We start from the raw sequence: 27,763 nt of genomic DNA, 5'->3' as shown, positions 1-27,763 counted from the left end.
TGCTCCACTAACTGCAAGGGTGATGTACCAGCCATACATTAGCTGGATGTTCTTACATATTTAATAGAATAAGCATTCAGCATTCAAGACAGAGAAACCGCCAACCGGGCAGTAAAAGGATACAAAAGAACAATAAAGTTCTAAATATCTTAACATGCTCAAATGAGACTATACAGTCCAATCTGTTCTTAACATCGTATCGGATATTCAAGGTAAAAGAATTGTTAGGATAATTCATGATCTTACAAATTGGTGTAACTACAAGTTTAAGAAAGATAGTAACAAACTAATAATGGAACTCAACGTACCTACATTTTTGCCATTAGCAGATAATATAGGACGTTCCTCCCATGACCTGCAGATAAGGCATGCAAAATTATAAAAGAGGAAATTTGCAATATTTAGCATATGTTATCAGAGACTGATGGGTATTCTAGTCACATTCTTCCCACTTCCATTTGAAAGATAGGCATCAAAACTTTCCTTCTCATAATCTGCTTAAGGGCTTCCAATGGGACCTAAAGCAGCCCCAATTCAAGGAGGGCTCTTTCATTCAGATACTTCCTACATCATCAGCCTATGTATCACCTTTCAACTTCAAACTCAAATTAAGGCACTAGCATCCAACCCCCTCGTTCTTGCAGGCTACGGCGCTTAAACTAAAAACGCATCAATCACATAACCTAGCAAGATGAAATCATTATGTGGTAGAGCAGTACAATGGAGATTCCCACTTGTATGGCAACTTCATGTTTCACAAAAGCAACTTCATGTTTCATTGTTTTTGCTCTTAACTCTCAAAATTCCCAGCCAACAAGATGACCTTCCCTAGTTATGACATCATTTGTTCTAGAGGATATTCAGAAACTAGGGCATCTTAAGTGAAAAAGAATAACAGACAGGATGTAAAAAAACTTAAAAGATGAACCTAAGTATATAAAATCAATATCATGAAATATGGGCAATGGAAAAAGGAAAGGAAACAAATAAAAAAAAATAATAAAAAAAAGAGCACTGCATAACCAGCTGAATAAACAAACCAAGTTAAATGACCTGTCAGATTCAGAAACACAACAATTAGAAAATATTCAAGGATGACAAATGCAAACCTCAAATGTGATCAAAAGACTTTATCTGCGCATAGAACATTCAAGAGTTGAAGAATCAGGAACACGAGTCCTGAAATTAAAATTTCCTTCGTCCCTAGTTTCGCAATTGAGTTTGTTAGTCCGAGTGACTTAATTATTTGGACAGTTCGTATGCCATGCACTCTGTGTGAAGAAAAAATGAGAAAAGTCTAATTGCATTTTGCTTGGAAACTTAGAATTTTAGTGCTTTTTGTCTATCATTTTTCCCTTAGTAAAAATACATTGTTTCCACAGGCAGCTCACCATCTTCCTATAAATGAAGATTTTTTTGCATCGTTCATATTTCTTGATGACGAATTTTTCCTTTTCCAAATTGAACAATGAAGACTTCTTACTAGAAACTGCCTCTATAATTCTTAGGAGATAATGAGTGCTTTGAGTTTCTATAACATGTTCAATGTGCATGTCATGCAGCCAAGTCATGAAATGACACATAAAATCACTGGAAAAAAAAAAAAAAAGCAAACATAGAAGAAACAATGTCTAAAAGCCACTAATACTGCTAACGTCAAGTAAATATGATTATCATTGTAGCGAACGCCTCAAGACAAGGAGAAAAGAAAAATCTCAATCAATATATGCTATGCACCACATCGTACAGATAACAGAAATGTTTTATTTATTAACCTGCTAAAAAATGTGGGCCATAAAAATTCTGACGACACTAGTTATTAAAGCATCATAACACAACATAAAGAAATGCAGGAGTGTTTCCGTGCACATAAGTTGTTAAATGTGTGGTAAGATATGCTTTTACCAGCTATATTTGACATAATTGAGCCAATAAGTCATTGTTGTTCCATCACACAGGAGTTCATGTGTACTCCATTTTATTCTATGCTTTATATATTAATCATGGGATAAACAATGTATTTTAACATGAGTAAGTTCAAAGTTTAACTTCCCTTAGTGTTCCACAGTTGAAGGCATCCATGCATCTAAAATCATATATTAATATTTACCAGACTACTTTGTCATGCTATGCTGTTTCTAGACTGAATTCTACTTTCTACTTATGCCTGATGAAAACATCAACCAATACTTACAAAAGTAAAAAAGAAGTGAAGCGGATTGTTCCTAGAAAATTTCATGCCCAAAGATCTAATTTCTTAGTGGTATCCTACATGGTTTTTGACTGCTTTCATAGGAAGAAAGGCAAATAGATAGTAAAGAAGCAATGAAGACCGCACTTGCAAGGGCACCAACTACCAGCTAAGCAAGCCGGCAAGAGTTTCCAAAACTATATTTCACAAGATATCAATTCATATACACCCTCTTATGAATTTCATTGCAACTTGAACTGTACAATAAATGAAACAGACATCTCTACAACTACCTTTCAGAAAAATTAGAAAAAACTCCCAACGAAGTTGTCAGCTGAAAGGAGAAAAGATAAGGAACATGCACTGAGAGCTGACTTGACAACAAGACGTATGCTAGTTTATTGTATAGTTAATAATCTCAAAAGCACAGAGAAAAGAGGAGACATCTAATTAGAGACAAACTTTACTAAAAAAATAAATTGGAGGGACAAGGAGCTATATTCAAAGCTAATAAGGAAAAGGGGCTCTTATTCCTTGTTACCGAATCTCTTTGCGATGATAGGACGGACATCATCAGCATCAACCAGAGTCTCTAAGAATGGAAGTAATGAAATTAGTGCACAATCTGATGGATCACTAAACCAACTCTTAATAGGAATTCCATTATTTACTTGCAACCTGAAAACCTGAAATCAAGAAAGAAAACGATGCTGAAACAATCAGGAAAACATTAAATAAAGACTTCTTTTCCTATTTCTGCATACCATTCTTCCATTTTTGCCTCACAATTTTTTTCTACTTTTTAACTTCTGTTTTGGGATAGGGACACTGAATAATGTTTTCTACTGTTACCATTAAGGAAAAGATGAAGATCTCATTTCTATCCCCTCCTCAGGTAATCTCTTCAGCTACCTTGACAGTTTTGAGCATGAAGGCTAATGTCACAAGTTTGCTATGGTTTACAATCCAACAGCAAGTATTTCCAAAAAACCAATTTTATCAAAGATCAAAAGAAAAGGCATGGCCCTTAAAAACTTGATTGAAATTGTAAAGATTACATTGTACAATATTAGCACCCCCATGTCAGCCTAGAAATAAGTTATGCAACCATGTTCTCCCTTCCCCAGAAACACCACCAATTGCTTCAAAATCAAGCTGAATTTTAGAATTTATAGTTAAAGATGAATACAATTAAAATGAACTTTAGATCTCTTACTTTGTATCCCAACTTAATTTGATTTCATTAAAATTTACCTATGCAAAAAGCATCAAAAGGATGATAACAAACCCTAAATCAAACAAACAAAACTTTGAACAGATAAAGAAAGTAAGAGATAAGATATAAACGAAGTGCAAGACCATTGAGGCGAATGGGGCAACAGAAATACCTGCGGAGAATTATCAATAATAGCAACTTTTGCAAGATCAACACCTAAAACTGTTAAATCTTTCATGTAACTCCCATCTGTAAAAATGCAAGACTCCCGGTATACCCGCCGAGATATAAGCTTATTATCTGGATCCAGTATGTCCAATAGCTGTGCAGCGTAGATGCTTTGGCTAGCTGTAAAAATAACAACTTCGAACATCTCTGCAGCTCTCTCCAGGAACATGTGGAGGTGAGGCCTCTGTTTTACGTAAACTATGTGCTCTTTCATGTTGAAAAACACAGTAAATGTGAAATCTGCATCGTCACAATGTTCCAGCGTAGAGTGGACTAGAGTTTCTGCATATACAAAATATATCTTAGAATAAATCTTTTTGTTAACTTGCATACTATTTTTTCAGTGCATTATCTTTTTTAGTGTTTTGATAAGTACAATGAAATTCACTGATAGATTTTAGTTAGGCTACAAACTATAAAGGAGCATGCATATGCATATGAAGAATTCTAAGCCAATAAGAGGAGCAAAGTTATTGAGTATACATATACACATATATATATGCATGCATGCATATGTCTGCTTGTGTAAAGAGTTATAAAGATAAGTTATTGTGCCCCTCAAAACCCCTGTTCCTAATTCTTCCAAACTAACCAAAAAATTGTGAGAAGAACCAATGCAGGAGTTTTCTCTTTGCTCAGCACAGAAGTGTACCATAACAAACCAGTAACTCATCATCAACTGATCATTTTATATTCCAGGACAATCACGCATCTGAAGAATACTAAAGTTAGTGAACTATGCTTCGATTCTTCCATTTTGAAACACACTGGCAAGGTGCATTCTGAATGTGAATAATGTTAAAAGTCAAAAATTTCCAATAATGGATATCCCAACCAATCCACTTCTTTCACTTTGGATATCATTTTTGAAATACTTCAAATATAATCAATGGGCACATATAACAGAAACAAATGTCAGAACAATCAGAAAACTAACATAATCCATGAAGATAAAGGAACAAACAGTACCATCCAAATCAAGCACCAGTGTTATAGACTTCCTTCTCCAAGAGTCCTTTTGGGATACAGCAGGCCGAAAATTTGACTCCACATCAGATAGTTCTGGCAAATTTTTGATAAAAAACTGCGGATCAAAGTCTTCTGCCTGATCTGAGTCAGAATTGAGATCAGATTCCTGGTTGCACGATCTTATCTGATTAATTGCTAGGTATAAGCTAGAGTTATCCGGGTCTAATGTTTCTTCTTCACATGGTCTCATATCACAGGAATTGCTCACTTTGGCAGTGTCCTCGAGAAAAGGTAGCATCATACATTCCTCAGCCACATCAAACAACATACTTGATTCAGTGCATTTATAATCAGGAAAAGGATTTGTCTCAGTAATATCATCATCCACTGTGTTTCCATCAAATGGTGAGTTGGCAATAATCATGTCAGAAATAAAAAAATCCGAGACATTGCATGTTTGATAATCGCATGAGCTTCTGTTATCATCGCTGTCATCAGCTGCCAAGCCCAGCACATTGAGATCTTTGATGCTCCCTACCAAAAAAAGGTACAAGAAATATAATCACAAAATCTAAGCAAACACAGTAACATAAGCACTAGTGGAAAACTCTTAAATTGTGAGAGTATTTCATTTTCCATTAAGTAAAATAGTTGCTGCTTCAGTAACTAATCATAAAAAATTGACTCCAAGGAACTTAAGGCTGTTCAAATTCAGAATGCATATACCAGGGCAAGAAGGGAGATCACAATCAGGCTCCACGGAAAACTTCTATAAATACCTAAATGGTACTCCCTCACTCAACTCTCACTCTCTATACAAATACCTAACACTTCTTAAAAATAAACCCGTGGCCACACCTGGAAGTACCCTAAAATGTGCCAATTGAGGTTTTCTTTCAAGTTAATAATGTTCTCATAGTCTTCAACCAACAAAATTCATGAAAACAATTTTTTAGAAAGCCACAAATAAGGAACAGAACATAAAGCACTTGTATGAGTAGAATTTGCTGTTCAATGTGCAACTAAATAGGAAACACGGAACAGCCTTCTACATAACACGGCTTCCTTTTTACCATTCTTTAGCATAAAACAATAACAAAAAAGTAGTTTTAATTTCCATGTATTATCAGAGAAAGAGAAGGTGCATCAAGAAGAAAGAGATCTATGCCCATTCACTTGGGAGATGATTTTGTCAAGAACACCATAACCATGAAATACAGTCACACAAGTCGCTTGATATCATATGTTCAATCACTACAGAAGTCACACCTGTATCATCATCAATATTTGGCACACTCTGGATTTCCACAGGCTCCAAAGCAGGAGAAAAAATTGTTTCCAAGTTTGATGTGCAGTTAAGGTTTGATTCCTGCAATTTAATGAACAGTCTTTAACAAAGTATAACAGTAATCAACAATCTCAATATTCTAGTAGACACAAATGTAAAGCACATTTATTTCTAGCTTATCCATTAATCAGCATTCAATATTGCAGAATGAGAATTAGAATAGACTTGAGATAGAAAGAATCAAAACAATATTTATATGAATCTTACCATTCTCCCCACAGTGCTGGAATCTACAAAAGTTGATGAGTGATTCTGAAACTGAGAATTTCCTTCATTTTGAAATTCTTGCTGGTCAACATCTTCATCACTTTCAATATCTGGGGTATATATTTCTTTATTAAAGGGAACTAACAAGAAAAATTAGCAGTTGCACACAATTAATAACATTACTACAACATTATGCAGTAGTCAACACAAATCTAGGCACCAAATGATCATAAGTCATGACATGCAAAATAATTGCAACAATGCCAATACTGCATGTGACATTGGCCAAAATTAAATAAAGACCAAGACACAAAAAGACCATAACGTCCTTCATATTCATCCAAAAGATCTATACAAAGCATTCTTTAAATGGAGAAGCTTCTTACCATAGCCATTCTGACACTTCTTAATATACGCATCAAGTTCTGTCGATTGTCGAGAAACTGTAACTTGAGAGCCTGATTTTTTGGATATCATACTAGACTTTGGACACACGCTCAGACAATTTTTTTCTCTTAATGAACCTGTGCTTAGTTTGGTCTTCATTTTTAGTGATGGCATTTGATCTGTTCTTACAATGTGTACCAAAGTCTTGACTTGGAAACATCAGGGGGGGAAAAAACCCCTCTAAGCAATCAAGCACCAGCTGAGACTGCTGTCACAGGCATAAGAAGCAGAGATATCAGAATAGAGATAAATGCCATGAGAACCGTGAGGAAAAAATAAATTAAATAACAGTAATACAGAAAAACAGTTAACCTTGTTCTCTGTGTGTGCCTTTACATTGTTGTATTAAAATATAGATTGATAGAACTAAAAGCCCTGTAAAACTTTCCTAGAATTAAACACAAACTGCTTTTACTGACTCACCATACTAAGAATAACTAGAGTCGTCAATACATGAGCAAAGAAACTTGCAGATCACTAACTTGCATAAGATTACGGAGTACAATATAAGAATACTACACAAAAGCATGCAGCAGTTCAAAGCATAACGCAATGTGCAATTGTATTTCTCTGAGAACCATCAAATAAGCCAGCAACAGTTAATTTAAATTATTAAGGCTGCAAGAATGGCAGGTTGAACAAATCACGTATGACCACAGAAGAGAGATAACAAAACAGTTAATTTAAACATAAAAAAAAAAAAAAGATAGAAAATTTATATCAAATGAACTATGGACAAGATCCATATCTTTCAAATTTAATTTTTTTATGGGTTATGATTAAATAATTAGAATGTTCACCTCAAAAAAAAAAAAGGAAGAAAAAAAAAAAAGTAAGTTCCAATAGCAAACAACCATTTTTGCTAGCACCTTAAATTGCCTAACTCAAACTAAATACAGCTAAAATCAGAAAAGGACCGACTATAATTGCAACAACAATTTGTAGAATAGCACGTAACTATGCAAAATAAACTTATTTTTAGGAAATTAAATCATGGTTTTCTAAACCAAAAATAGGAAAACAGAACAAATATTAATTCAATTGTCGGGTTATAATATTATCTATGCAGATTTTCATAGTAAGGATCAAAATTTATGTCAATAAGGAGATGGGTTTAACTATTAGGCGGTAACAAACAAGTTCAAGCCAGAAAATTTCAATTATGAGGAGAGAGCAGAGAGGGAGGACACAGAATAACAAACTTCACTAAAAGTTATAAACTTCAAAACACATATTAAAAACCACCATAACTCTTCAAATAAAAATACAGAATCAAAAGTCAACAAGTGTTTGAATCCAGAAAAAGAATTAGAACTTGGCGAGCAAACCTCAATTACATAAAACAAACAAAACAAAACAAAAAAACCCGCCAAACAATAATCAAAATCCAGTCGCGATTACAAAAACCCTAGGAACACTCAGCTAAAAAGACAGTTATACAGTTCACCTATCAACAACCATTACCGTTAAACGAAACACCAAAATAGAAAGAAAGAAGAGATCAACCGCTACAGTAACAGTACTAGAAGATAAAATTCACCTGCTAAAGTTAAAAATGAATTTTCATTTTTCAAAGACAAACAGAGAAAAAAAGAACTTTGTATAGAGACATAAAAATACCTGTGAAGCTAAAACAAAGAGAGTTTCTCTCTCTAAAAGCCGTGTTCTCTCTTGAGCTGTATTATAAAACAAAAGGAAAGACTTTAGTTTTGTTTTTCTCTCTCTCAACTTCCACGAACGGTCAAGACACAGGCGATGTCGGCTTTCCGAGGGAGGGAATGGACGGCTAAGATTGAATCCGTATGGACCTGTAGACTTATGCAACGTGTAAATGGCACCAGCTCAGCTTGACGAGTTGACACGTGCTGGTTTATGGAAAGAAAGCTGCTAAGGAGGGAATGGTGGAGACAAGAATTTCTATTACACTCTCGTTCTATGGCGCGTGCACTGCACTGCTCGAGTGGTATTTTCGTACTCTGTTGCCCAGAACTAGAAAGAAAAGGAAAAGGATTATTATTTTATGGATAAATAAACCAAAGCAGACTACGGGTCAATTTTACCTATAAGTTCGGATATTTGAAAATCACTTGCAATCCCAACGTAAAAATAAATAAATGTAAAAAAAAAAAAAAAGTTGATATAAAATATGAATGTTCAATTTTTTTTTATTCATTTTTATTTATTGAGCGTTCTGTGGGCGAAATAACACTGTAAATATATGAATAACTATCACCTGAATTTATTAAATTGATAAAAATTCTTATAATTAAGAGATGACTCAAACTCAATACCTTTCACTCCTCACAATGTTTAATATTTTTAGTGCGTAATATTACAATATGTGAGCCTTTGAAATGTAATTTGGTTTTTTTCTCACAATATGTGAGCCTTTGAAATGTAATTTGGTTTTTTTCTCATTAGTGCGAAAAAATGGATGTCTTAAATACGAGTCATTTCGATCACAAGAACTTTGATTAATTTGTGAGTTGACGAGAGAGTTATTCCATATTATATATTTCGGTCTATTAAACCTTCTATAACAGGTAAAAGAAGCTATAATACTTAAATTGTTATTTTTTTCCCCACGTGTTTTCAAGTAAAAATTCACGGGTCAAGGGATTAAATTAATGACAATTGTGGTAGTAGAACTAATTAGAAAAGGAACTCCTCCTACTTAGTTCGATAATTCATGTTTTTGTCCAAAAACTAATGATTAGCAATCATTGGAAATGTTGCTGAAATAATATATTGAACATACTAATCTGGGTATTTGACATTTATTAGTAGTTTAATGAAATGGCAAACATCATCCGGCTTAAATTATTATTATTGTTATTATTCATCTCATCAGTTTCTTAATTTAATATATATATATATATATATATATATATATATATATATCCAATATTAAATTAGCTGCCCAAATAATTAAACAACCATGAAATTTTCACTATTTTACCTCCTTATGTTTCAGTTTATGTACATAAGTGGTTGTGCTATAACCCACTATAAGGTAGTTAGCTATCATTTTCCAAGCAGTACTTGGGTAGTTAACCTAACTAGTAAATTTTTTTTTTACCAAAAAAAAAAAAAAAAAAAAACAAAGAAAAAAACTAACTAGTAAGCTACCCTAGATCCAATTATCTGTACAGTCAATAATTTAAATAAAAACTTAAAAAAAAAAAAAAAACAGAATTCCCTGCGGTGACGAAATATTTTAAATGGTTAGTCAATATAGTTCTTTTTTTCCAAAAAAAAAAAAAAAAACAACAGCATGCATTTTCGATTTTCGATTATTTTTCTGGTGATTGCATAACATAAATGAAGTTATTTATTTTTATCTTTATTCGCAGTATTGTTGATTTTTCTCTCATTTAAAAAAAAATAAAAAATAAAACTTTTTTTAGCAATTGAGATTAGCCTATAAATAACTGTCAACTGTGAATAGTACTGCAGTTGATAAGAGAATGTTGTTCGTCCAAAGCTTGCTCTTGCCCAATCAACACTTGATTAATGCTGGAGCTGTGTTTAGGTTTAGGATAACATTTTTTAACGTATCTAGTAAAAAATGTTAAATAAGAAGCAATAGGACCTGTATAATTTGTTATTATTTAATTGATATATGGGCCCGTATTTGGACTAACTATACTTAAATATGGCCTGGGCCTGGGCCCGAGGTTAGATATTACAAAATTATTTTTTGGACCATGGCTTACGTGTCCGAAAATTCACTTTTTAAATTTTCATGTAATCAATGTGGTTGGGTTCAAACTTTTAGCTACTTATTCCGAACTTTGATATTGATGTAAGGAAAAAAGATGTCCTGAAAAATATTAGAAAAATAAATCATTTTAAGTGGATGAAAACAAGCATAGAAAAGTCGAAAGAAAAAAAAATAAAGAAAGCAATTTAATTTAATATATTACTTATATTATATTTCCTTTTTTTTTTTAAGTTATTAACAGGTACAATGTGCTCGAAATAATTCAATTACTTATACAATAGGAGTAGCTTTTTTATTTATTCATTAAATTTATGAAAACTCTTGTTATTTAAAGAATTTAAACTCGATATATCCTATTCATAAAATCCATCAAATCATATTGCATATTTTAATAACATTTTTCTTCGATTTTTAATAGATTCTTCTTAAATCATCTTTATTTTATCAATTCGATGTAATTCTCTTTCAAAAATGAAAAAGCACAGCCAGCAATTTGTATTGAAGATTTTTTTTTTGATAATAAATGTGTATTGAAGATTGAAACTTGGTAAACTCCATCGACTATTATATCATTTTATAATTATCTGTTACTGTTTTTGTGTCGAGCATGACCAAAAAATATTGAATAATATTATATTTAAAATAAACACTGAAATGAATATTTATAACTTATTATATTATCTTCAGTATAAATAGTTTTGGGACTTTAATTTAGAATGTCTAAAGACAATGACTCACAAGTCCACGAGTCCAAGAATTAGTTTACAGCGTATGGCACATTTTCATAACAATGTGGGACTTTATGTACCAAATTATGCCTTCATTTCTCCCGTTAAAGGACAGAAGCCATGCCTCCTACCACACCACACCACGTGAATATTGTACAGTTAGAGTTACATGTAACTGTAGATGCAGTCTTGTTTGTTTTCCACTCATCTTAAGGATGACAACGAAGTAATTCAACAAATTCTTTAAACATAAAAATGAAAATGTTTAAGGAAAATCTAGAACAGTAGTCAGAATTCTATTTAGAAAAATGCTGTTGAAGATTTTTTCCCCCATTGGATAATGGTTTTCCTTGCTGTACCTTGTTTTCTTGTAGTCCAAGAAGATTACAAAGTGGGGACTTCTTGACTTGTCATTCACAGTCACAGACGTTAATTGTATAGCACAAGCATGCATGGAAACAAGAAAGATAAAGACAGTTACTATGAATATAATATAATGCAATATCGAAGTAATAACCTCTCATGAACTGAAATATTCAAGAATTTTTTTTATTTTTTTTTATTAGAGAATCTGTTAGGAACAGTAGGAGCCTCTAATCTGTTTATTTTTATTTTTGTTTTTATTTTTTGTAGAGATTAAGATAAAGCCCGCACAGAAAAATGAAAGAGACTTGTGAAAGGCCAGCATCATCATCTAGAGCCAAGAAACAAGCAGTAGCTAGCATTTGGCAAGGACACTGATGATAAAGTTCCAGCTACCCGATTTTCTCCACCAATATCGACATCCGCATGACATTCTTGGAAAATCTATCAATTATTATCATAATCCAAAGATTCGTATAATATGGAGTTTCAAAGTGGCAGAGAAAGAGGCACAGCCACCTTGTCATCATCTGCTGCAAGCAATAAGAGACCTTTTGCTGCTACTACTAAAAGTAAAACCACCATTGCCCAGTACAGTGCTGATGCTGGGCTTTTAGCGGAGTTTGAGCAATCTGGTGTCTCTGGTAAGTCTTTTAACTACTCAAGATCAGTGATTTCTGCTCCACATACTGTACCTGAAGAACAAATTACTGCTTATTTATCTAGAATTCAAAGGGGTGGGCTCATTCAGCCTTTTGGTTGTATGGTTGCAATTGAAGAACCCACTTTTAAGATAATTAGTTTTAGCGAAAACTGTTTTCAATTACTGGGTTTGTGTTCAAATTCTGACCTCGAGTCGAAGCAAGTAAAGGATTTGATTGGAACAGATGCGAGGACACTTTTTACGCCTCAATCGGGGGCTTCATTGACGAAAGCTGCTGCTTCTAGAGAGATTTCAACGTTAAACCCAATTTTGGTTCATGCTAGGACTACCCAGAAGCCATTTTATGCTATACTGCATAGAATTGACGTGGGGATTGTGATTGATTTGGAGCCTGCAAGGTCCGGTGATCCTGTGTTATCGCTTGCTGGAGCTGTGCAGTCACAGAAACTAGCTGTTCGTGCAATTTCTAGGCTGCAATCACTCCCTGGCGGTGATGTTGGGGTTTTGTGTGATTCAGTTGTGGAAGATGTTCAAAAACTTACTGGCTATGATAGGGTTATGGTGTATAAGTTTCATGATGATGATCATGGTGAAGTTGTGTCAGAAATTAGGAGATCTGACTTAGAACCTTATTTAGGGTTGCATTATCCTGCCACAGATATCCCCCAAGCAGCACGTTTCTTGTTCAAGCAGAATCGTGTGAGGATGATTTGTGATTGTCATGCCAATCCTGTTAGGATAATTCAAAGTGAAGAATTGAAGCACCCTCTTTGTTTGGTCAATTCAACCCTTAGGTCACCCCATGGTTGCCATACTCAGTATATGGCTAATATGGGTTCAATTGCTTCATTGGTGATGGCAGTTATTATAAATGGGAACGATTCAACCAAGCTATGGGGGCTGGTGGTGTGCCATCACACTTCCCCGCGCACTGTCCCTTTCCCTCTCCGCTATGCATGTGAATTCTTAATGCAGGCTTTTGGGCTACAGCTCTACATGGAGCTTCAGTTGGCAGAACGGTCAGCAGAGAAGAGGATATTGAGGACCCAGACATTGTTATGTGACATGCTTCTCCGAGATGCTCCTTTTGGTATTGTCACTCAATCCCCTAGTGTTATGGATCTTGTGAAGTGTGATGGAGCTGCATTATATTATGGAGGGAAATGTTGGTTGCTGGGTATAACTCCAACTGAATCACAGGTAAAAGACATTGCAGAGTGGCTGCTCAACAATCATGGAGATTCTACTGGATTGAGTACTGATAGTTTGGCAGATGCTGGATATCCTGGTGCTGCATTACTGGGTGATGCTGTTTGTGGCATGGCTACGGCTAGGATCACTTCAAGAGATTTTTTGTTCTGGTTTAGGTCTCACTCTGCCAAGGAAGTCAAATGGGGAGGAGCAAAGCATCATCCAGAAGATAAAGATGATGGTCAAAGAATGCACCCGAGATCATCATTTAACGCTTTTTTGGAGGTGGTGAAGAGCAGAAGTTTGCCTTGGGAGGTTTCAGAGATTAATGCTATTCACTCTTTACAGCTAATAATGAGAGATTCATTCCAGGATATGGAGGACAGTGGTTCGAAGGCAATTGTCTATGATCGGCGGACAGACATTGAGATGCAGGGGATAGATGAACTAAGTTCTGTGGCATGTGAAATGGTTAGATTGATTGAGACAGCTACGGCACCAATTTTTGGGGTTGATTCAGCAGGTCTCATCAATGGATGGAATTCCAAAGTTGCGGAGTTGACTGGACTACAAACCAGTGCAGCAATGGGAAAGTCCCTGGTTCATGAAATTGTTCATGAGGACTCACGTGGAGTTGTTGAAAGTCTTTTGTGCAGAGCTTTGCAAGGTATTTCTTTTCTTACTTTAATGTATTTCAGATGTACGTCTCTACAAGCACACACAAAGATTTGGTTACAGTGCTATGTATTATTCACCATTTGTTTGCTTTTCTTTATATATATATGATAACCTGCATCGTAGTTCATTGTCTCCTGATTGTGACTATAATATGCCCTTGTGTAAATTAAATGGCTTTTAAGTTTAGTAGCAAATTCATTATTCCCTTTATGGTGATCTAAATGTTCAAACCATCACAGCATACAGTGTTAGCCGTCTATCTGATCCAATGTTCTTCCTAAGTTGGAATTTGGTATTGGCTCTGTGAAGAGGTGCTTGAATATGAAATGAGCAGAGTTTCTTGTTGCATTAGGCCCCATGTAAATTGGATTGTCAAGAATTTGCAGTTTGAACCCTAAGGAAGAGGAAAATATGGTGGTTGGGATTGGCTTCATTTTCAATTTGCCCCATCTGGTGTTATCCTCGTAAATTTAGATGTGTATACCACTATGCCTTATAAACTCTGCCTCTTATGTTTCAAAACATTCTCAGGAACATTTGAGGAGATATCATTCAGGGGTGACTTTATGCTGGATTCTTGCTTATTTTATCTTGTTTTTTTTTCTTCTTAATCCACCTTTATTTTAATGATATGCTTAGTCTTAATTTCTCCCTATGGTTATAATAAGACTTGTATCTTATCCAGGTGAGGAGGATAAAAATGTTGAGTTGAAACTGAGAAAATTTGGGCTTCATCAGCAAAACTCAGCTATATATGTTGTGGTCAATGCCTGTACTAGTAGGGACTATGCAAACAATGTTATAGGTGTGTGCTTTGTGGGTCAAGACATCACACCTGAAAAGCTTTTCATGGACAAATTTCTCCGATTGCAAGGAGATTACAAAACTATCATAGAAAGTCTTAGTCCATTGATTCCACCAATATTTGCTTCTGACGAGAATGCCTGCTGTTGTGAATGGAATGCTGCCATGGAAAAACTGACAGGTACAACAAGACAAGAGGTGATAGGTAAAATGCTCCCTGCGGAGATTTTTGGAGGTCTATGTCGTCTAAAAGATCAAGACACTCTAACTAAGTTTATGATTCTATTGTATCGAGGAATTAGCGGTCAAGATACTGAGAAGTTTCCATTTGGGTTTTTCAACGGACAAGGGAAATTTGTGGAGGTGTTCTTAACAGTGAATAAAAGAACTGGACCAGATGGGAGTATAATTGGCTGTTTCTGCTTCTTGCAGACTGTTGAGCCTGACCTCCAACTGGCCTTGGATGGGCATACGCAAGAGGAGCAAGTAAGCTTTCTTAAACTTAAGGAATTGGCTTACATACAACAAGAAATGAAAAATCCTCTGAGTGGTATTCGTTTTACCCACAAACTTCTAGAGGACACATCAATATCAGAACATCAGAAGCAATTCCTTGAAACAAGTGATGCATGTGAAAAACAGATTATGGCCATAATTGAGGACATGGATTTAGCAAGACTAGAAAAGGGGTAAGTCTTCTTCATTCATGATTTGCATATATTTGTCTTTTTTTGGCTGAACATTTTATTACATGAATACCCAATTCATGACAATAGAACATGACAAGGTTTCTAATGGCAGTGGATATTGATAATTATGGAGAAACATACTGTATTTCCAAGAGGAGGACGATGTGGAAGGTTCTGTTAGCTTGTCTTATGTGTTTCTTTGAGGCCAACTATTACTGTTGCATGCTTTTTTGAATGCAACTCACCTAGGAATAAGGTGAATAACATCCATTGCCATTATTAAGATAGGAAGGACGAATGTAGCTATACAGAAACCATTTTGATTCCTCAAGTCACAAACTCCAATAAAGAATGGAAAATGTGCGGAGGGATAAGTTGAGTTCCACATATTCGCTAACCAAAGGATCTCTCTTTCTCTGCACTGTAAATGGTCCTACAGAAACAGTCTCTCTCTCTCTCTCTCTCTGTGTGTCTGTCTGTGTGTGTGTGTGTACTGTAAATGATCCTGCAGAAACAGATTCTCCATCAAAGGAGGGGGGAGGCTATATACACCAGAAGAAATGTTCATCTAACAGTGACTTAATGTTTTGTTGTGTTCATTGCTTAGTCAATGATCACTTCAATATTAGGTTCCTTTATTTGGATTTGTATTCTAAGCATCTTATTACTCTCTTATAAATATATTGCAATACTCACTGAAACACAACATTCTATCCTGATTAAAGCAGCAATATTGAGCTCAAGATGGAAGAATTCCTTCTGGGAAACGTTTTAGATGCCATCATTAGTCAGGTCATGATCTTGCTGAGGGAAAGGAATTTACAGCTTTTTCATGAGATACCAGAAGAAATCAAAACATTATCCCTGTACGGCGATCAAATTAGGCTTCAGCTGATCTTGTCAGACATCTTGCTTAGCGTGGTTCACCATGCACCTGTGCCAGATGGCTGGGTAGAAATTAAGGTTTCACCTGGTCTGACGTTGATAAAGGATGGTAATGAATTTATGCGGTTGCAAATCAGGTGCCATAACCATTACATTTTTGTTTACTAATTATTAACAGAAACTACATTTCTTGTCTATGGTATATTGATCATGTTATTTTGTTGTCAAGTTCATCATCTCTCAGTTTATAGTACCATCACTTTCAGATAAAATGAAAGACAGAATTGTGAAGTTCATCTTATTTTTTATGCTTGTAGAATGACACACCCTGGGAAAGGCCTTCCTTCTGCTCTCGTCGAAGATATGTTTGCAGGAGGAAATCAATATTCTACACAAGAAGGCTTAGGGCTAAACCTTTCTCAGAAACTACTTAGTCAGATGAATGGTCATGTTCGCTATGCTAGAGAGCATAATAAATGTTACTTCCTCATTGACCTAGAATTGAGGTCAAAGAATGGAAGACAAAAAGGAAAGCAAGCTGAAGCAGCTACATGATTATTTATACATGATTAAGAAGCAAACTCTTGCTCAATTGGCCTCTCAATATATGTTAAAGAGTGGACCTCAATTATATTGTGGTTCTAGTTCCTTTTTCATTTAATGCATTACCATTTCGACCACCTAATTGTATATCTTCTACTTGCTAATAATGGCGTAAGGTAGCCTGTATCGATCTGTATATTCACCATCTTATCTAAATAAAAGGCGTAAGTTAGTCTGTATCAATTTGTATATTCACAATCTTATCTAAACAAAAGTATTGCCATCCAGTTTATCCAACAGCAAGCAAGTTCAATATGAATTTTTCTGTGCGAGTTTGTTGTGTATAATGTCATATACAGTTAACATTCTGCTCGCTAGCACGAGTCAATTTTTACCCTTCGTTTGTGTATGTACGTCCAATAGTTGATTTAGATGCTTTTATCCCGATTTGTATGGATTTTGAGTACAAATTCTCAAAAGTTCCACAGTAGTGATGGATCTTTTCCTTCTCCTCTGAACAGTTGAAATAACAATTCGATAGACTCAGAATTCCGAAAACCAAGATTCTGTACAATTTTTAGCTTTGCACCATAGAGCATTCAAATGACACCATAGGTCTGTTGAAATTTCAAGTCACAAAGCTAAAAGACATCAAGTAACATACAAGTCCTTAAAAAATGGCAGACCGAGGAAAACAAAAAATTTCAGCATATCTTAAATACAAATTAACTTCTATTTTGAGAAACAATTTTGAGACTAACCCAAAAAGGGCTGGCTCACCCACTGTACAATTCTGTAACAATACCCATGTTACACCATCAATGTCCCTTAAAATCTGAAAAAGCCCGAGATACATTTTATCATCATACACATCATATTTGCAGAAGTTACCCCTAAAAACCAAAAATGAACCTGAAAGAGAAAACATGCACAATTTGGTGGTCTGTGCACTCAACACGAGCAAGAGAGATCACGTTATTCTGCTTCCTCAAGCATAAAAACCACTGATCAAAAAACATTAACGTGTCCTTGCTTCCTTCAATGTTGTCACTAAACACTATAAAGTCTGCAACTCTCCTTTCCTAACCATCTCATCCTAAATTTTTACACTTGAATATATACGCAGGGGTTAGCACCTACAGCCACATCAATTTAGACTGAGGGCCATTTCCTTCTTGACATATTTGTTAACTTTTTTCTGGTTTCTCACTGAAGCCATCCTTTGTAGGACTTCCTGGAGATTCTCCAGAGAACGAACCATCTGGCTGGCGGAACTGGATGTTCAAACTACTGGATGGCAAATGCTCCAGGATGATCTGTGCCAGAAGAAAAAAAAAGTTCATTCATATCCTCAACAGTAATCATGCATCTGGCAACTAGACCACTTTTAAATGTGAGTGCATAAGTAATTTCCTTCTTGATAATTGCAAAAGAAGAAAGAATTGCAGAGGAAACTCCAAAATTCCATCAAGTTTCCAGACATTTCAATGTAGTACTTAATCATGTTACCTGATCACCTGCTTCCTGCCCCTCTGAATGGAATAGAATTGGGCGGCAGCGCTTATCTTCATTCATTAGGCTTGAATTCTGGAAGTGGGTCACAAGTGCTGCCTTCCCCTGGATCCTAGCATATGCCAAAGAAGCAACTTTCTCACTATTAAACTTCTCCCACTTCTTACCATTAAATGCCTGCATGAATAACAGAAGCATAGATGGATCAGTAAAACATACAATAAGTTTGAGATACGCAGGACAAATGATTTGCTTAACTGAACTTTAGCTTCCAAAGGAGGCATACATGGTTGAGTTAACTAGATAACACATTTCTTGCAAGACAATTATTTATAGACAAAACCCAGAGAATGAATTATTAAATCCTAAAATAAGTTAGGAAACTATAACCTCATAAAATGGAATTATATGTGAAGGAGACAGCATATTGATAAATGCATAACCCACATTGCACTTATTCTGCAACCAAGAAAGGAATGTCTATCAGTTGCAATCAAACAAGAAAAAAGAAATTGGAAAAATGAATTCCCAAGGACTCGATGAAATTACCTTAAAGTCAATTGGTAAGTAGAGAAAATCATAAGTACCCTTGTGATTCTCATCGATGGCAGCTAGCAACATTTTCGATGTGTATCTAGGGAATGACAGCAGAACAGAAATAAATGAGACATCCTTAAACATGACAATTACTGGATATTTACAAACAGAGAGGTTCTAAATATCTTACTTATTGGGGATATTTTTTATCATTAAGGTTGTCCGAGTATCCTCCCCACTGATTATTTTATCCAAGTCAAGCTGAAACTGTTTCTTGCTATCTACTTGGTTCACATTATTCTCAACCCGTCTGCTCCTCCCACGGTCACTAAAACCATCCATGGTGCTGGGAGTCAATGCCGGGTATGGGCCATTACCTAAAAACAAAGGATTTAACCTTGGTGAAGACATCATTCTGTAACTTGAAGATCCATTTTCAGACACATTTCTGGGAATGGGAATGCCAGTATTTATGGGTGCACGACCGCGCATACTCATCATGAAATTTCCATCATTGTGTCCCAAACCCATGCCTCCAAATGCAACAGAACTCATGAACGAAGTTTCCGGAGACTCTGGGAAAAATCCAAAGTGCCTCTCCAAAGGAACTCCAGATGGAGCAGAACCAACATGATGATGGTTCTGGGATGAGCCAAGTAAAGAACCATGCCGACCCATGTACGAAAAGCCATGGCCCTTCCCATTTGATGAAAATGGATGATGGCCCATGGATGGCGTTGTCCAGGAAGAAGAAGTACTGTGCTCTGGGTATGGATTTGGACTTCCCCATAGAAACTGTGGACCTGATAATGTTTCCACAACAGATCCACTAGATGTTGAAGGACCGCCAAAAGATGACATACTTCCATGGTATTGGTTCAACTTTGACTCGGGCAATGAATGTGACTGTTGGAATGTAGCCCCATGGGATGAGTTCATGTTTGTAAATGCATGCTCCACAAGACTACCCCTTCCTTGGTCTTTGCCAATAGGCGCAACTTTCACAGAGTTTGACCCTTGAGTGTGAAGAATTGAAGCCAACCCAGGTAAATGGTTGCTGGTTGTTGGACTCAAAGTGCTGAAAACAGGGGATTTGCTCATACTTTGCAATGGACCATGCTCAATGGGACTGTTAAATTGCGCCCAGCTACCTGCATGAATATTGCATTCAATTTAGCTTGTAATAGACTGAAATTCCAAAGTATACTTGAAGTATCTTAAAACTACCTGGTGGAGAGTTAGTTACTGGTGAACCCACTGCAGGCCGGAAACTCCGAGATTCATCTTGTTCAAGCTCTTGATTGAGTTGCAACATCAAGCTGACAGGTAGAATACGTAAGCCAAAAACATTCATTTGCAAAGACATTTCAACAAGAATAATGCAAGAAATTTCAAGGGAAAGAAGAATAATTTTAAGAAATGAAACAGGCATTCAAATACCTACCTGCTTGAGACACACACACACAGAGCTTGCAAAAGAACAATAGCTTAACAATAAAAATAATTGATCTTCCAGAACTAAATTAAATAAAACAAAAAAAACGTATTATGGAAATCACAAATTAACTCACATAAAGATGCATTTGCAACATTGGGAAAGACAGACAAAACTAAGGGGAGTGCTATTTGAGCTATATTATCTGTAATAAGCAAAGCACAATAAATGCTTACTTCCGACGTGCCCCACCAGGGCGGCTAGGTTCAAGCTTTATGCGTTTACCGGCTATGTCACTCCTATTCAATGACTTGAGTGCTGCTTCTGCAGCTCTCACATCGTAAAACTCAATAAACTTATGGTGCCTCTTGTGTGGCGTTTCCCTTATCTGCTAATTGTACAATGAATATAATTTGCACGAAGATTAACCGAGTATTGCAAAAAAAAAAAAAAAATGCAAGCATGAGGGAAAAGTAAAATGAGCAACTGATGGGAGCACTCATTACCTCTTTCACCTCACCATAAGCCCCAAATATTTGTCGGAGGTCTTCATTTGAAACTGATGGATCCAGATTAAAAACAACCAGAGTTCCTTGATTAATATCCTTATCCGATGGATTGTCCTGGTGTGGATTTAGGAAAGGGATGCAAAAACATTACAGAATTAAACTAATAGTATTAACAGCTGAAAAGTAAATTATCATTAGTTAAAGCTGATATAAACCTTTGGAATAGAGAAGTGAATATCAAGTTTCCTCCGTCGTAATGGCTTGTTTTGCAATGCCCGCATAGCAGTTCGAGCCGCACGAATATCGTAATAAGATATCATCACAAACCCCCTGTGTTTACATGCAGTGTAGAGAGTTCTAATATCGCCATATTGCTACAAAACAAACATGCACAAATGATAACATCACATTATTTAGATGAATCTATGAAGATAAAGCATCTTGACTACTGTTGCAAGCAGGTTAAGAAAATCAACAACTTGTACTTCCACAGATTTAACTAAATTTACATGCTACCAACTTACAAAGTGATTATAATGGCTACCCTGTAATGTATTACTCTTACCTACAGCAGACAGTTTTACACAAAAACCTAGGAACTTTCTCAAAAAAGATTCAGAATCATGTTCCAGTTATTTCATGTCACCCACTACGTTTGCATCGATGATAAATTTTGTTATAGTGTTTAAAAACCAATGTATCAAATATAGAAATTCTCTGCAACATATATACAACCACAGGTGACAATGGACAAACTACTACTAGGAACATGTAGACTATAAAGCTTAAAACTCATCCATTGTTGATGTCGAGCTGCTAACATAATATATCCTAACTTTTGGGGTGGATTGGTAAGTCATATCTAAGTTTCAAGCACAAACACCACATAAAATTTAACTTCAAACAAATTTGATGCGACTTCTGCTGCAGATTGCTTACTTCTCATAAATTGTATTGATGTTACAAAAAGGCAATACTCTAATGTAGATGTCAATCAACTAAAATAGGATGCATAAACAATTATTTTATGCTAAAAAATTGAATTACCTCAAAGAGAGTTCTCAGTTCTATGTCTTCAACATTACTATTAATATTTCGAACGAATAGTGTTCTTGAAGGATGTTCACCGAATGGATGTTCTCCAGCAACAGTTCCCACACCGTTTGGAAGACCATAATGAGGCATCCCATTCCCAACAATACCATCAGATAAATTTACCTTAGAGATTCCCACACTCAGGCTTTCTTGTGGATCATTCTCGAGTTCCATACCACCACCACTACCAAAAAGATCATAATCTTCCAAGTCCTCCAGTGAACCAGGCAATCTACTCAGGTCAAAGTCATCCATAATGCCAGCTAGCAGTTCATCCTCATCATCAGGAAGCAAACTTCCAATTGCATGAGTCTCAACATCCTCAAGTAAATCATTACCTTCCACATCCTCATCTTGTCGAAGATTATCTAGACTAGACAAGGCATCATCAATGGAATGTTGACCAAATTCTGTATCATTCAAATTCACTGCAATTTGTTGCGAAAGGGTAAGAATTCTAAAAATATTATAGGCATATTGCAACTTCAAAGGAAAAGAATCACATACGCTTTTCATGTGGAAGATCGGGTAATGAGCTAGAAAAAAGTGTAGCATCACTTGGAGCATGGTATATGTCCGATCCAGATAAAATTCCCAATCCACCACTTCCCCCTTCCTTAGATATATTTACTGGAGGATTCTTCACAGTAGCTAAAAACGAAACTTATTAATCAGAAAGAGAGTCGATTTAAATGGCGATGAACATAATATTTGAGTGCAACAACTTACCCGGAGACAAGTTGTTTGAAGACTGCTTCATCGCATAACGCTTCTGCTGTGAGACAAAACAACCAAGAATAAAATTTCATGAGACGCCAAAAGAACTGGACAGCCTCGAGACAACTTTTCCCAAGCAAAAATTTCTATGAAAATAAAAGCATCAAATAGAAACATAGAAGTACTTTTATTCCAAGAGAAAAGTTAACTGTTGTAGACAATCATTAGCCCAGACCAAGAGCAACTGCGATTCACATGAAACTCTAAGCATATAAAATCTGAACATATTTTCAGCATAACTCAGAAAAAATACAACAGGGTACACCCCAATAGCTAATCTTCGACAGTAGAAAGGGAAATGAGTATCAAATCACTAATTACCAATTACCAATAAGAGGTGGGTAGGTAGGTAAAGAGGGAGAGGAATCTACGAAGTTCAGATTACCATTTAAAACCGCAAGGAATCAGCAAAAACCCAATACTAATTGACCCCGAAAAGAAAATCACTATTCAAAATTCGACAAAATCAATAAACTCAGTAAGTACTAAAACCAAGCAAAAGGCTTTCAACTAAAGAAAATCTAGCAATTTCATTAAACTCGCACAAAAATCAATTAAGAGTCTCAGTTTCACATTAACAAGCAAAAAAATCAAACAAAAGAAACAAACTTTTAGATAAAGAGATACCTGAATGAGGTTAAAGAATCAAACAAGGAATTAACTGAACCACGAAAATTAGCTCTTCACGATCACGCATAAACGAAGAAGAAGAAGAAGAAGAAAGAAGAAGAGACGTGAAGAGAGAGAATTTGTTGTGTGCACTCTCCTGTTAAGTTATTACTGCTCTGACTAAAAGCTTTCTCTCTCTAAATGAAGAGGAGGTGATGATGATTGGACGAGAGAGTAAAAAGAGCAGAGAATGATTGAGAAAGAAAGAGATTATTGCTGTGAATGTGGGGTGTGATTTAACTGTATTTAAATCTATTTTGGTGTCCGCTATGCCGCTATGGTGGACTTGAGATGTAAATAAAATAATTTAAAATTACCATATAAAAATTTTACATTGCGGATAAATTAAATCTTATTATTAATTTCACACTGAAATTGGGTATAATTTCTGAATTGCCATGGTTATGCTGTGGGCCCATGGACCATGGTTTATCCTGGTAGGATATACTCTAATTTTAAGGTATAGTAATTCATTTGGCATGTTGTAATTGGGTCAAACTGAGTAACCTTTTTCTAAAGATTAAAATGTGGTTTTTGCAATTTTATAATGGTGTTTTTTGAGGATAAATAAGAAAAAGATTTGTGTTTTTGTTTGTGTGGTTCAGTAAAATAAGGATAATGATGGGTAATGATTTGCCACATCAGCTTTGATGACGTGTGAGAATTTCCTAATCTAAGCTATGTATCATGTCTTAAATGACTTCCTCATTTTTTAAACAAAAAACAAAAAACAAAAAAATCTTTGCCACGTGTGATTGCATTTCATCAGTTTTTTAGGCATCAACTTAATTACATTTTAAGTTTTTTTTTTTTTTTAATTGATGTTCAATCTATCTCCTTTTAGCTTATTTGTGGTGTACAATTTAATTATAATTCAACTTTCGAATCAATTTTTATAGAAATTTTCAATAAATTAATAATTTTAATTTATTATTTTTTCTAATTAATATATACGAGAAACAAAGAATAAATTGATTATTAATTTGATTCACTTATAAAATGATATCGCGAGCTAATTTTTGCATATTTAATGACAAACCTTCAAAATGAAATATAAAAAGACTTATAAATAAGAAAAAAAAATCAATAATATTATTTGATTGCCTTTGAAGATCATATTAACATTGTGTTACAAACAACTATGTCTTCGCTCGTAGGCGATCATGAGCATTAAATATGAGAGTATATTATTGAAGTAAATACACACATGCATATAAATTACAAATTGCTTTGATTCATAACATCATTATAAATATTACATTTGTTTAACATTTAAACCATTAAGAATTTACTTCAATTTTTTATATTTAATTGATAATTATATTATTGAATGGCTACAAAATACGCACAATTGATAGTGATGGTATCAAAATACACAAAACTTATGGAATAATACTAATCTTTGAAATGCTAGACATAAAATAATAGAAGATTCACTCATTCGGTGGTTTCAATTTTTTATCTTCCTGATATGTAACTAATTCATGAATAATCAATGAATATATAGAATCGGAGAATTTGTCTAGTCAATATCTTTAACCTTTATTTGGATGAGAGTTTTTTTTTTTTTTTTTTTTGAAAGAATGAAAATATCTATGTAAATATTTAAAAAATGTATTTTTTTTCTTATTTGGAAAATACGGGGAAAATATTGAAGAAAGTAATATTTTACTTATTTTTCACTCGGGCTCAATATTTTTAATTTCTTATTTTTTGAGAGAAAATAATAGAGGAAAGTGAGAATTTCACTATTTTTATTAAATTACCTAAATATTGCAAATTAATTAACAAACTTTAACTATTTCTTAAATGCTTTATTATTTAAATGAGGACATAATTGTCGATTTTCTCTAAGATAATATTTTCTTTCCTCTATAATTTTACTAAATTCATTTTCTTTCATTCATTATATCCAAAAACAGTGGTGAAAAATAAATATAGAAAGAAAGTTTACAATTTCTCATTATTTTTCTCAACTATTTTCCTTCATCTAGTTTCCGAACAAAGGGTTAAGATTTATCAACTTTTTTAAGTGCATATTTCGATTTTTCTTTAAGATTTTTTATTAAATCATTGAACTCTATTGTACTATTTGAATCATGACCATTTTATTTTATGTATAATTTTCAAAAAAGGATTATATACGCTTGTATTATTTGTATTTAATTGAAATTATTAGTAAAATCCTAATATATATTAAAGGAATAATAGTTTGAAGCAATAACATCGTATGAAGCACATTGCCTGATCTTGACTTCTAAGAAAGGAAAAAGAAAAGGCACATGTGAGTTAATGTATGCTTAATATATGAACATGTTGTCCAAAACTATAATAATTTATATCATTTAAGCTTAATTTATTATGTGACTTTGGATAATATTTATGCCAAAATCCAATAATTGCCTTTTTCTTATTTTAAATTGGTAAGCACGAATACCTATAGAATTATCATGAGCCTTTTCGTTGAACATGTGATGTTATGAGCTATACATTGTATTAAGTTTGGGTATTATTTAATTAAAAAAAAACATTTTTATGTTAAATAAAATTTATTTATTATCTTATTAAATACTTTCATTCTTGCTAAATATTTATTACATATAAAAAATATTATATTCCCAAATTTATAAATTTAAGTACATAATACGTTATTCAATATGCATAGTGCCATAAAATTAAAATTATAAAGTTAATAAGTGAATTATACGATTAAATGATTTATTTTTTTACACATTCACCTCTGATTATTGCCTACTAACTGTATTCTTGTTTGAATCAAACTCTTTCCAACTAATTTTGAATATCTTATGTTCCAAAAAAAAAAATCGTCTGTCTCAACTCAAATCTTACACTTTGTCTTGGTTTCGATTTAACAATTATACATCTCTTTGAGTTTTCATTATATAATTACGCCTACTCATTTATATTTTAGTAGTAATTTATTTATCATGTCCGTGGCAAGTACTTGTAATGCTATGTTTGTTTTGAAAAAAAAAAATGGAAGGATGGAAAGAGGTGGAAGGAAAAGTGTCAGGAGTATCTATTGTCTAATCTTCTTTCCTCAGAGCCTGGGTCCACCATCATTTCTTTTCCTCCAATAATGGGAGTATTGAAAATGAGGACGGGCTCATGAAAAATACATTTTTGTCCTTAAATATCAATTGAACATTTAATTTTGTATTTCAATAAATTATTTGTAATAAAATAAAATGAATAGACAGAACTAGAAAATAAATTGGAGGCCAAATGAAATTTATTAATTTTTTATATTTTGAGGGTTAAAATGTAGTTTATTTATTAGAATTTTTTTTTTTCAGAAAAAAATGAAAAAGAAAAGTAGGGTAAAAATGGAGAATATGACGTCATGCGAGAAGAGAGCGTTCTTTTTGTTTCTATGCAACAAACAGCCCGCGCAAAACGAGCTGTAAAGCAGCACTATAATTACTGAACGAACGGTAACATTACGTGACATCATCGGACGATGGAGTGGCTATATATACGTGGACGCATATAGGATATTCCTTCCATTTCTCTCACTTCTTTTAAGCAATTATTGATTAATATTTGAAAGATTCCTCAAAAAAAAAAAAAAAAAGTATTTTTCTTTTAAAAATATTACAGGATGAAGGACCAATGATTAAGGGTTAATTATTCACAGGAAACCTTAGTTTATTATATTGTCGTAAAAGCTTTCACAAATTTAATTGAGATTATTAAGATAAGGGATGATTCATACATAGGGTTTTAATTTTCTAAAACTCATATTAATATGTAATTTGTGAGGGAAAATGTAATTTAGTTAAATTAATAAATTTTTTTATTATAATTTAGGTTATATAATTTTAATGACGAATAAAAAAGGATGAGATAGTATCATAAAAAAAAATTATTTTTCATCTTCTTTTCTTTAATAATTTAACTTAATAATCCATTCAGTATATTTACTTGTATTATTATTTTTTCAATATTTAGGAAATTCAAAGTCCAATTTTTATGTAATGAATATAAATTCATTCTTTCTATTTATATATAAATTAGATAAAAGTCCGCACATTGCGCGAGTTAATTACTTTATTTTGATACATACTTTATTATTTGGAATTTAAAATTTATAAATTGTATTAATACATTTTAAAATATTCATTTTCTCATAGATTTCAGTATTGTTGTATGTTATACTTTATAGTTTATAGTTTATAATTATAAATTGTATTTCATATAATATTAAAAAGATTTGTTTATATATAATTTACTTTATTTTATTAATTTAATTAATATATATTATTATGAATTTTTAATTTTTTTATATATCCTATATTCTTTAAATAGAATAAATAATTAATTATAACTGATT

The 27,763-nt window shown here is 33.9% G+C and overlaps 3 protein-coding genes across 13 annotated transcripts; 1 reads left to right on the top strand and 2 right to left on the bottom strand.

Moving 5' to 3' along the window:
- Positions 1-120: 120 nt before the first annotated feature.
- Positions 121-8,383, bottom strand: SSP4 (SCP1-like small phosphatase 4). Of its 6 annotated transcripts, none has more exons than XM_012236500.4 (8): positions 8,227-8,383; positions 6,546-6,814; positions 6,160-6,299; positions 5,874-5,973; positions 4,605-5,138; positions 3,580-3,917; positions 2,733-2,877; positions 121-355 (listed from the first exon to the last, which is right to left on the bottom strand). In XM_012236500.4, exons 2-8 carry the CDS (start codon positions 6,718-6,720, stop codon positions 309-311), a joined length of 1,479 nt encoding a protein of 492 aa, XP_012091890.1. In that variant the 5' UTR covers positions 6,721-6,814; positions 8,227-8,383; the 3' UTR covers positions 121-308. The 6 variants fall into 6 exon arrangements, with proteins under 6 accessions (XP_012091890.1, XP_012091892.1, XP_012091893.1 ...); XM_012236502.4 differs by having other exon boundaries at positions 6,160-6,284; XM_012236503.4 differs by having other exon boundaries at positions 6,160-6,269.
- Positions 8,384-11,552: 3,169 nt separating this feature from the next.
- On the top strand, positions 11,553-17,118 carry PHYE (phytochrome E). Of its 5 annotated transcripts, none has more exons than XM_089716425.1 (5): positions 11,553-11,567; positions 11,692-13,943; positions 14,640-15,447; positions 16,173-16,469; positions 16,650-17,118. In XM_089716425.1, exons 2-5 carry the CDS (start codon positions 11,903-11,905, stop codon positions 16,885-16,887), a joined length of 3,384 nt encoding a protein of 1,127 aa, XP_089572551.1. In that variant the 5' UTR covers positions 11,553-11,567; positions 11,692-11,902; the 3' UTR covers positions 16,888-17,118. The 5 variants fall into 5 exon arrangements, with proteins under 5 accessions (XP_089572551.1, XP_020541180.1, XP_012091885.1 ...); XM_089716426.1 differs by lacking the exon at positions 11,553-11,567 and having other exon boundaries at positions 11,609-12,065; positions 12,309-13,943; XM_020685521.3 differs by lacking the exon at positions 11,553-11,567 and having other exon boundaries at positions 11,606-13,943; positions 16,173-16,441; positions 16,650-16,849.
- A 448-nt stretch (positions 17,119-17,566) lies between these two features.
- On the bottom strand, positions 17,567-23,628 carry ML5 (MEI2-like protein 5). 2 transcript variants are annotated; one of them, XM_012236493.4, is made up of 13 exons: positions 23,368-23,628; positions 22,693-22,738; positions 22,471-22,614; positions 21,916-22,391; positions 21,084-21,242; positions 20,866-20,982; positions 20,596-20,747; positions 20,152-20,243; positions 19,115-20,075; positions 18,937-19,021; positions 18,778-18,846; positions 18,385-18,564; positions 17,567-18,191 (listed from the first exon to the last, which is right to left on the bottom strand). In XM_012236493.4, exons 2-13 carry the CDS (start codon positions 22,721-22,723, stop codon positions 18,063-18,065), a joined length of 2,595 nt encoding a protein of 864 aa, XP_012091883.1. In that variant the 5' UTR covers positions 22,724-22,738; positions 23,368-23,628; the 3' UTR covers positions 17,567-18,062. The 2 variants fall into 2 exon arrangements, with proteins under 2 accessions (XP_012091883.1, XP_037495653.1); XM_037639725.2 differs by having other exon boundaries at positions 22,693-22,735.
- Positions 23,629-27,763: the final 4,135 nt, after the last annotated feature.

This window comes from Jatropha curcas, chromosome 11 (genome assembly GCF_041381405.1).
Source record: "Jatropha curcas cultivar XTBG-Jc1 chromosome 11, XTBG_Jcur_1.0, whole genome shotgun sequence".
Taxonomy (NCBI): domain Eukaryota; kingdom Viridiplantae; phylum Streptophyta; class Magnoliopsida; order Malpighiales; family Euphorbiaceae; genus Jatropha; species Jatropha curcas.
Note: the sequence above shows the minus strand (reverse complement) of the source record. Positions and strands in the feature narration are given on the sequence as shown.

What these genes read in the sequence shown, in the direction of transcription:
- SSP4 (XM_012236500.4), bottom strand. Translation starts at nt 6,720, where the DNA reads ATGCCATCACTAAAAATGAAGACCAAACTAAGCACAGGTTCATTAAGA. An exon ending in CCAGCACTGTGGGGAGAATG is followed by an intron (nt 5,974 to 6,159) that starts GTAAGATTCATA and finishes ATTAAATTGCAG; the next exon opens with GAATCAAACCTTAACTGCAC. An exon ending in TATCATCGCAAAGAGATTCG is followed by an intron (nt 356 to 2,732) that starts GTAACAAGGAAT and finishes CCTTATCTGCAG; the next exon opens with GTCATGGGAGGAACGTCCTA.
- PHYE (XM_089716425.1), top strand. Translation starts at nt 11,903, where the DNA reads ATGGAGTTTCAAAGTGGCAGAGAAAGAGGCACAGCCACCTTGTCATCA. An exon ending in TTAGCAAGACTAGAAAAGGG is followed by an intron (nt 15,448 to 16,172) that starts GTAAGTCTTCTT and finishes TCCTGATTAAAG; the next exon opens with CAGCAATATTGAGCTCAAGA. An exon ending in TTTATGCGGTTGCAAATCAG is followed by an intron (nt 16,470 to 16,649) that starts GTGCCATAACCA and finishes TTATGCTTGTAG; the next exon opens with AATGACACACCCTGGGAAAG.
- ML5 (XM_012236493.4), bottom strand. Translation starts at nt 22,723, where the DNA reads ATGAAGCAGTCTTCAAACAACTTGTCTCCGG. An exon ending in CTTATGGTGAGGTGAAAGAG is followed by an intron (nt 20,748 to 20,865) that starts GTAATGAGTGCT and finishes TACAATTAGCAG; the next exon opens with ATAAGGGAAACGCCACACAA. An exon ending in AGTAACTAACTCTCCACCAG is followed by an intron (nt 20,076 to 20,151) that starts GTAGTTTTAAGA and finishes ATATTCATGCAG; the next exon opens with GTAGCTGGGCGCAATTTAAC.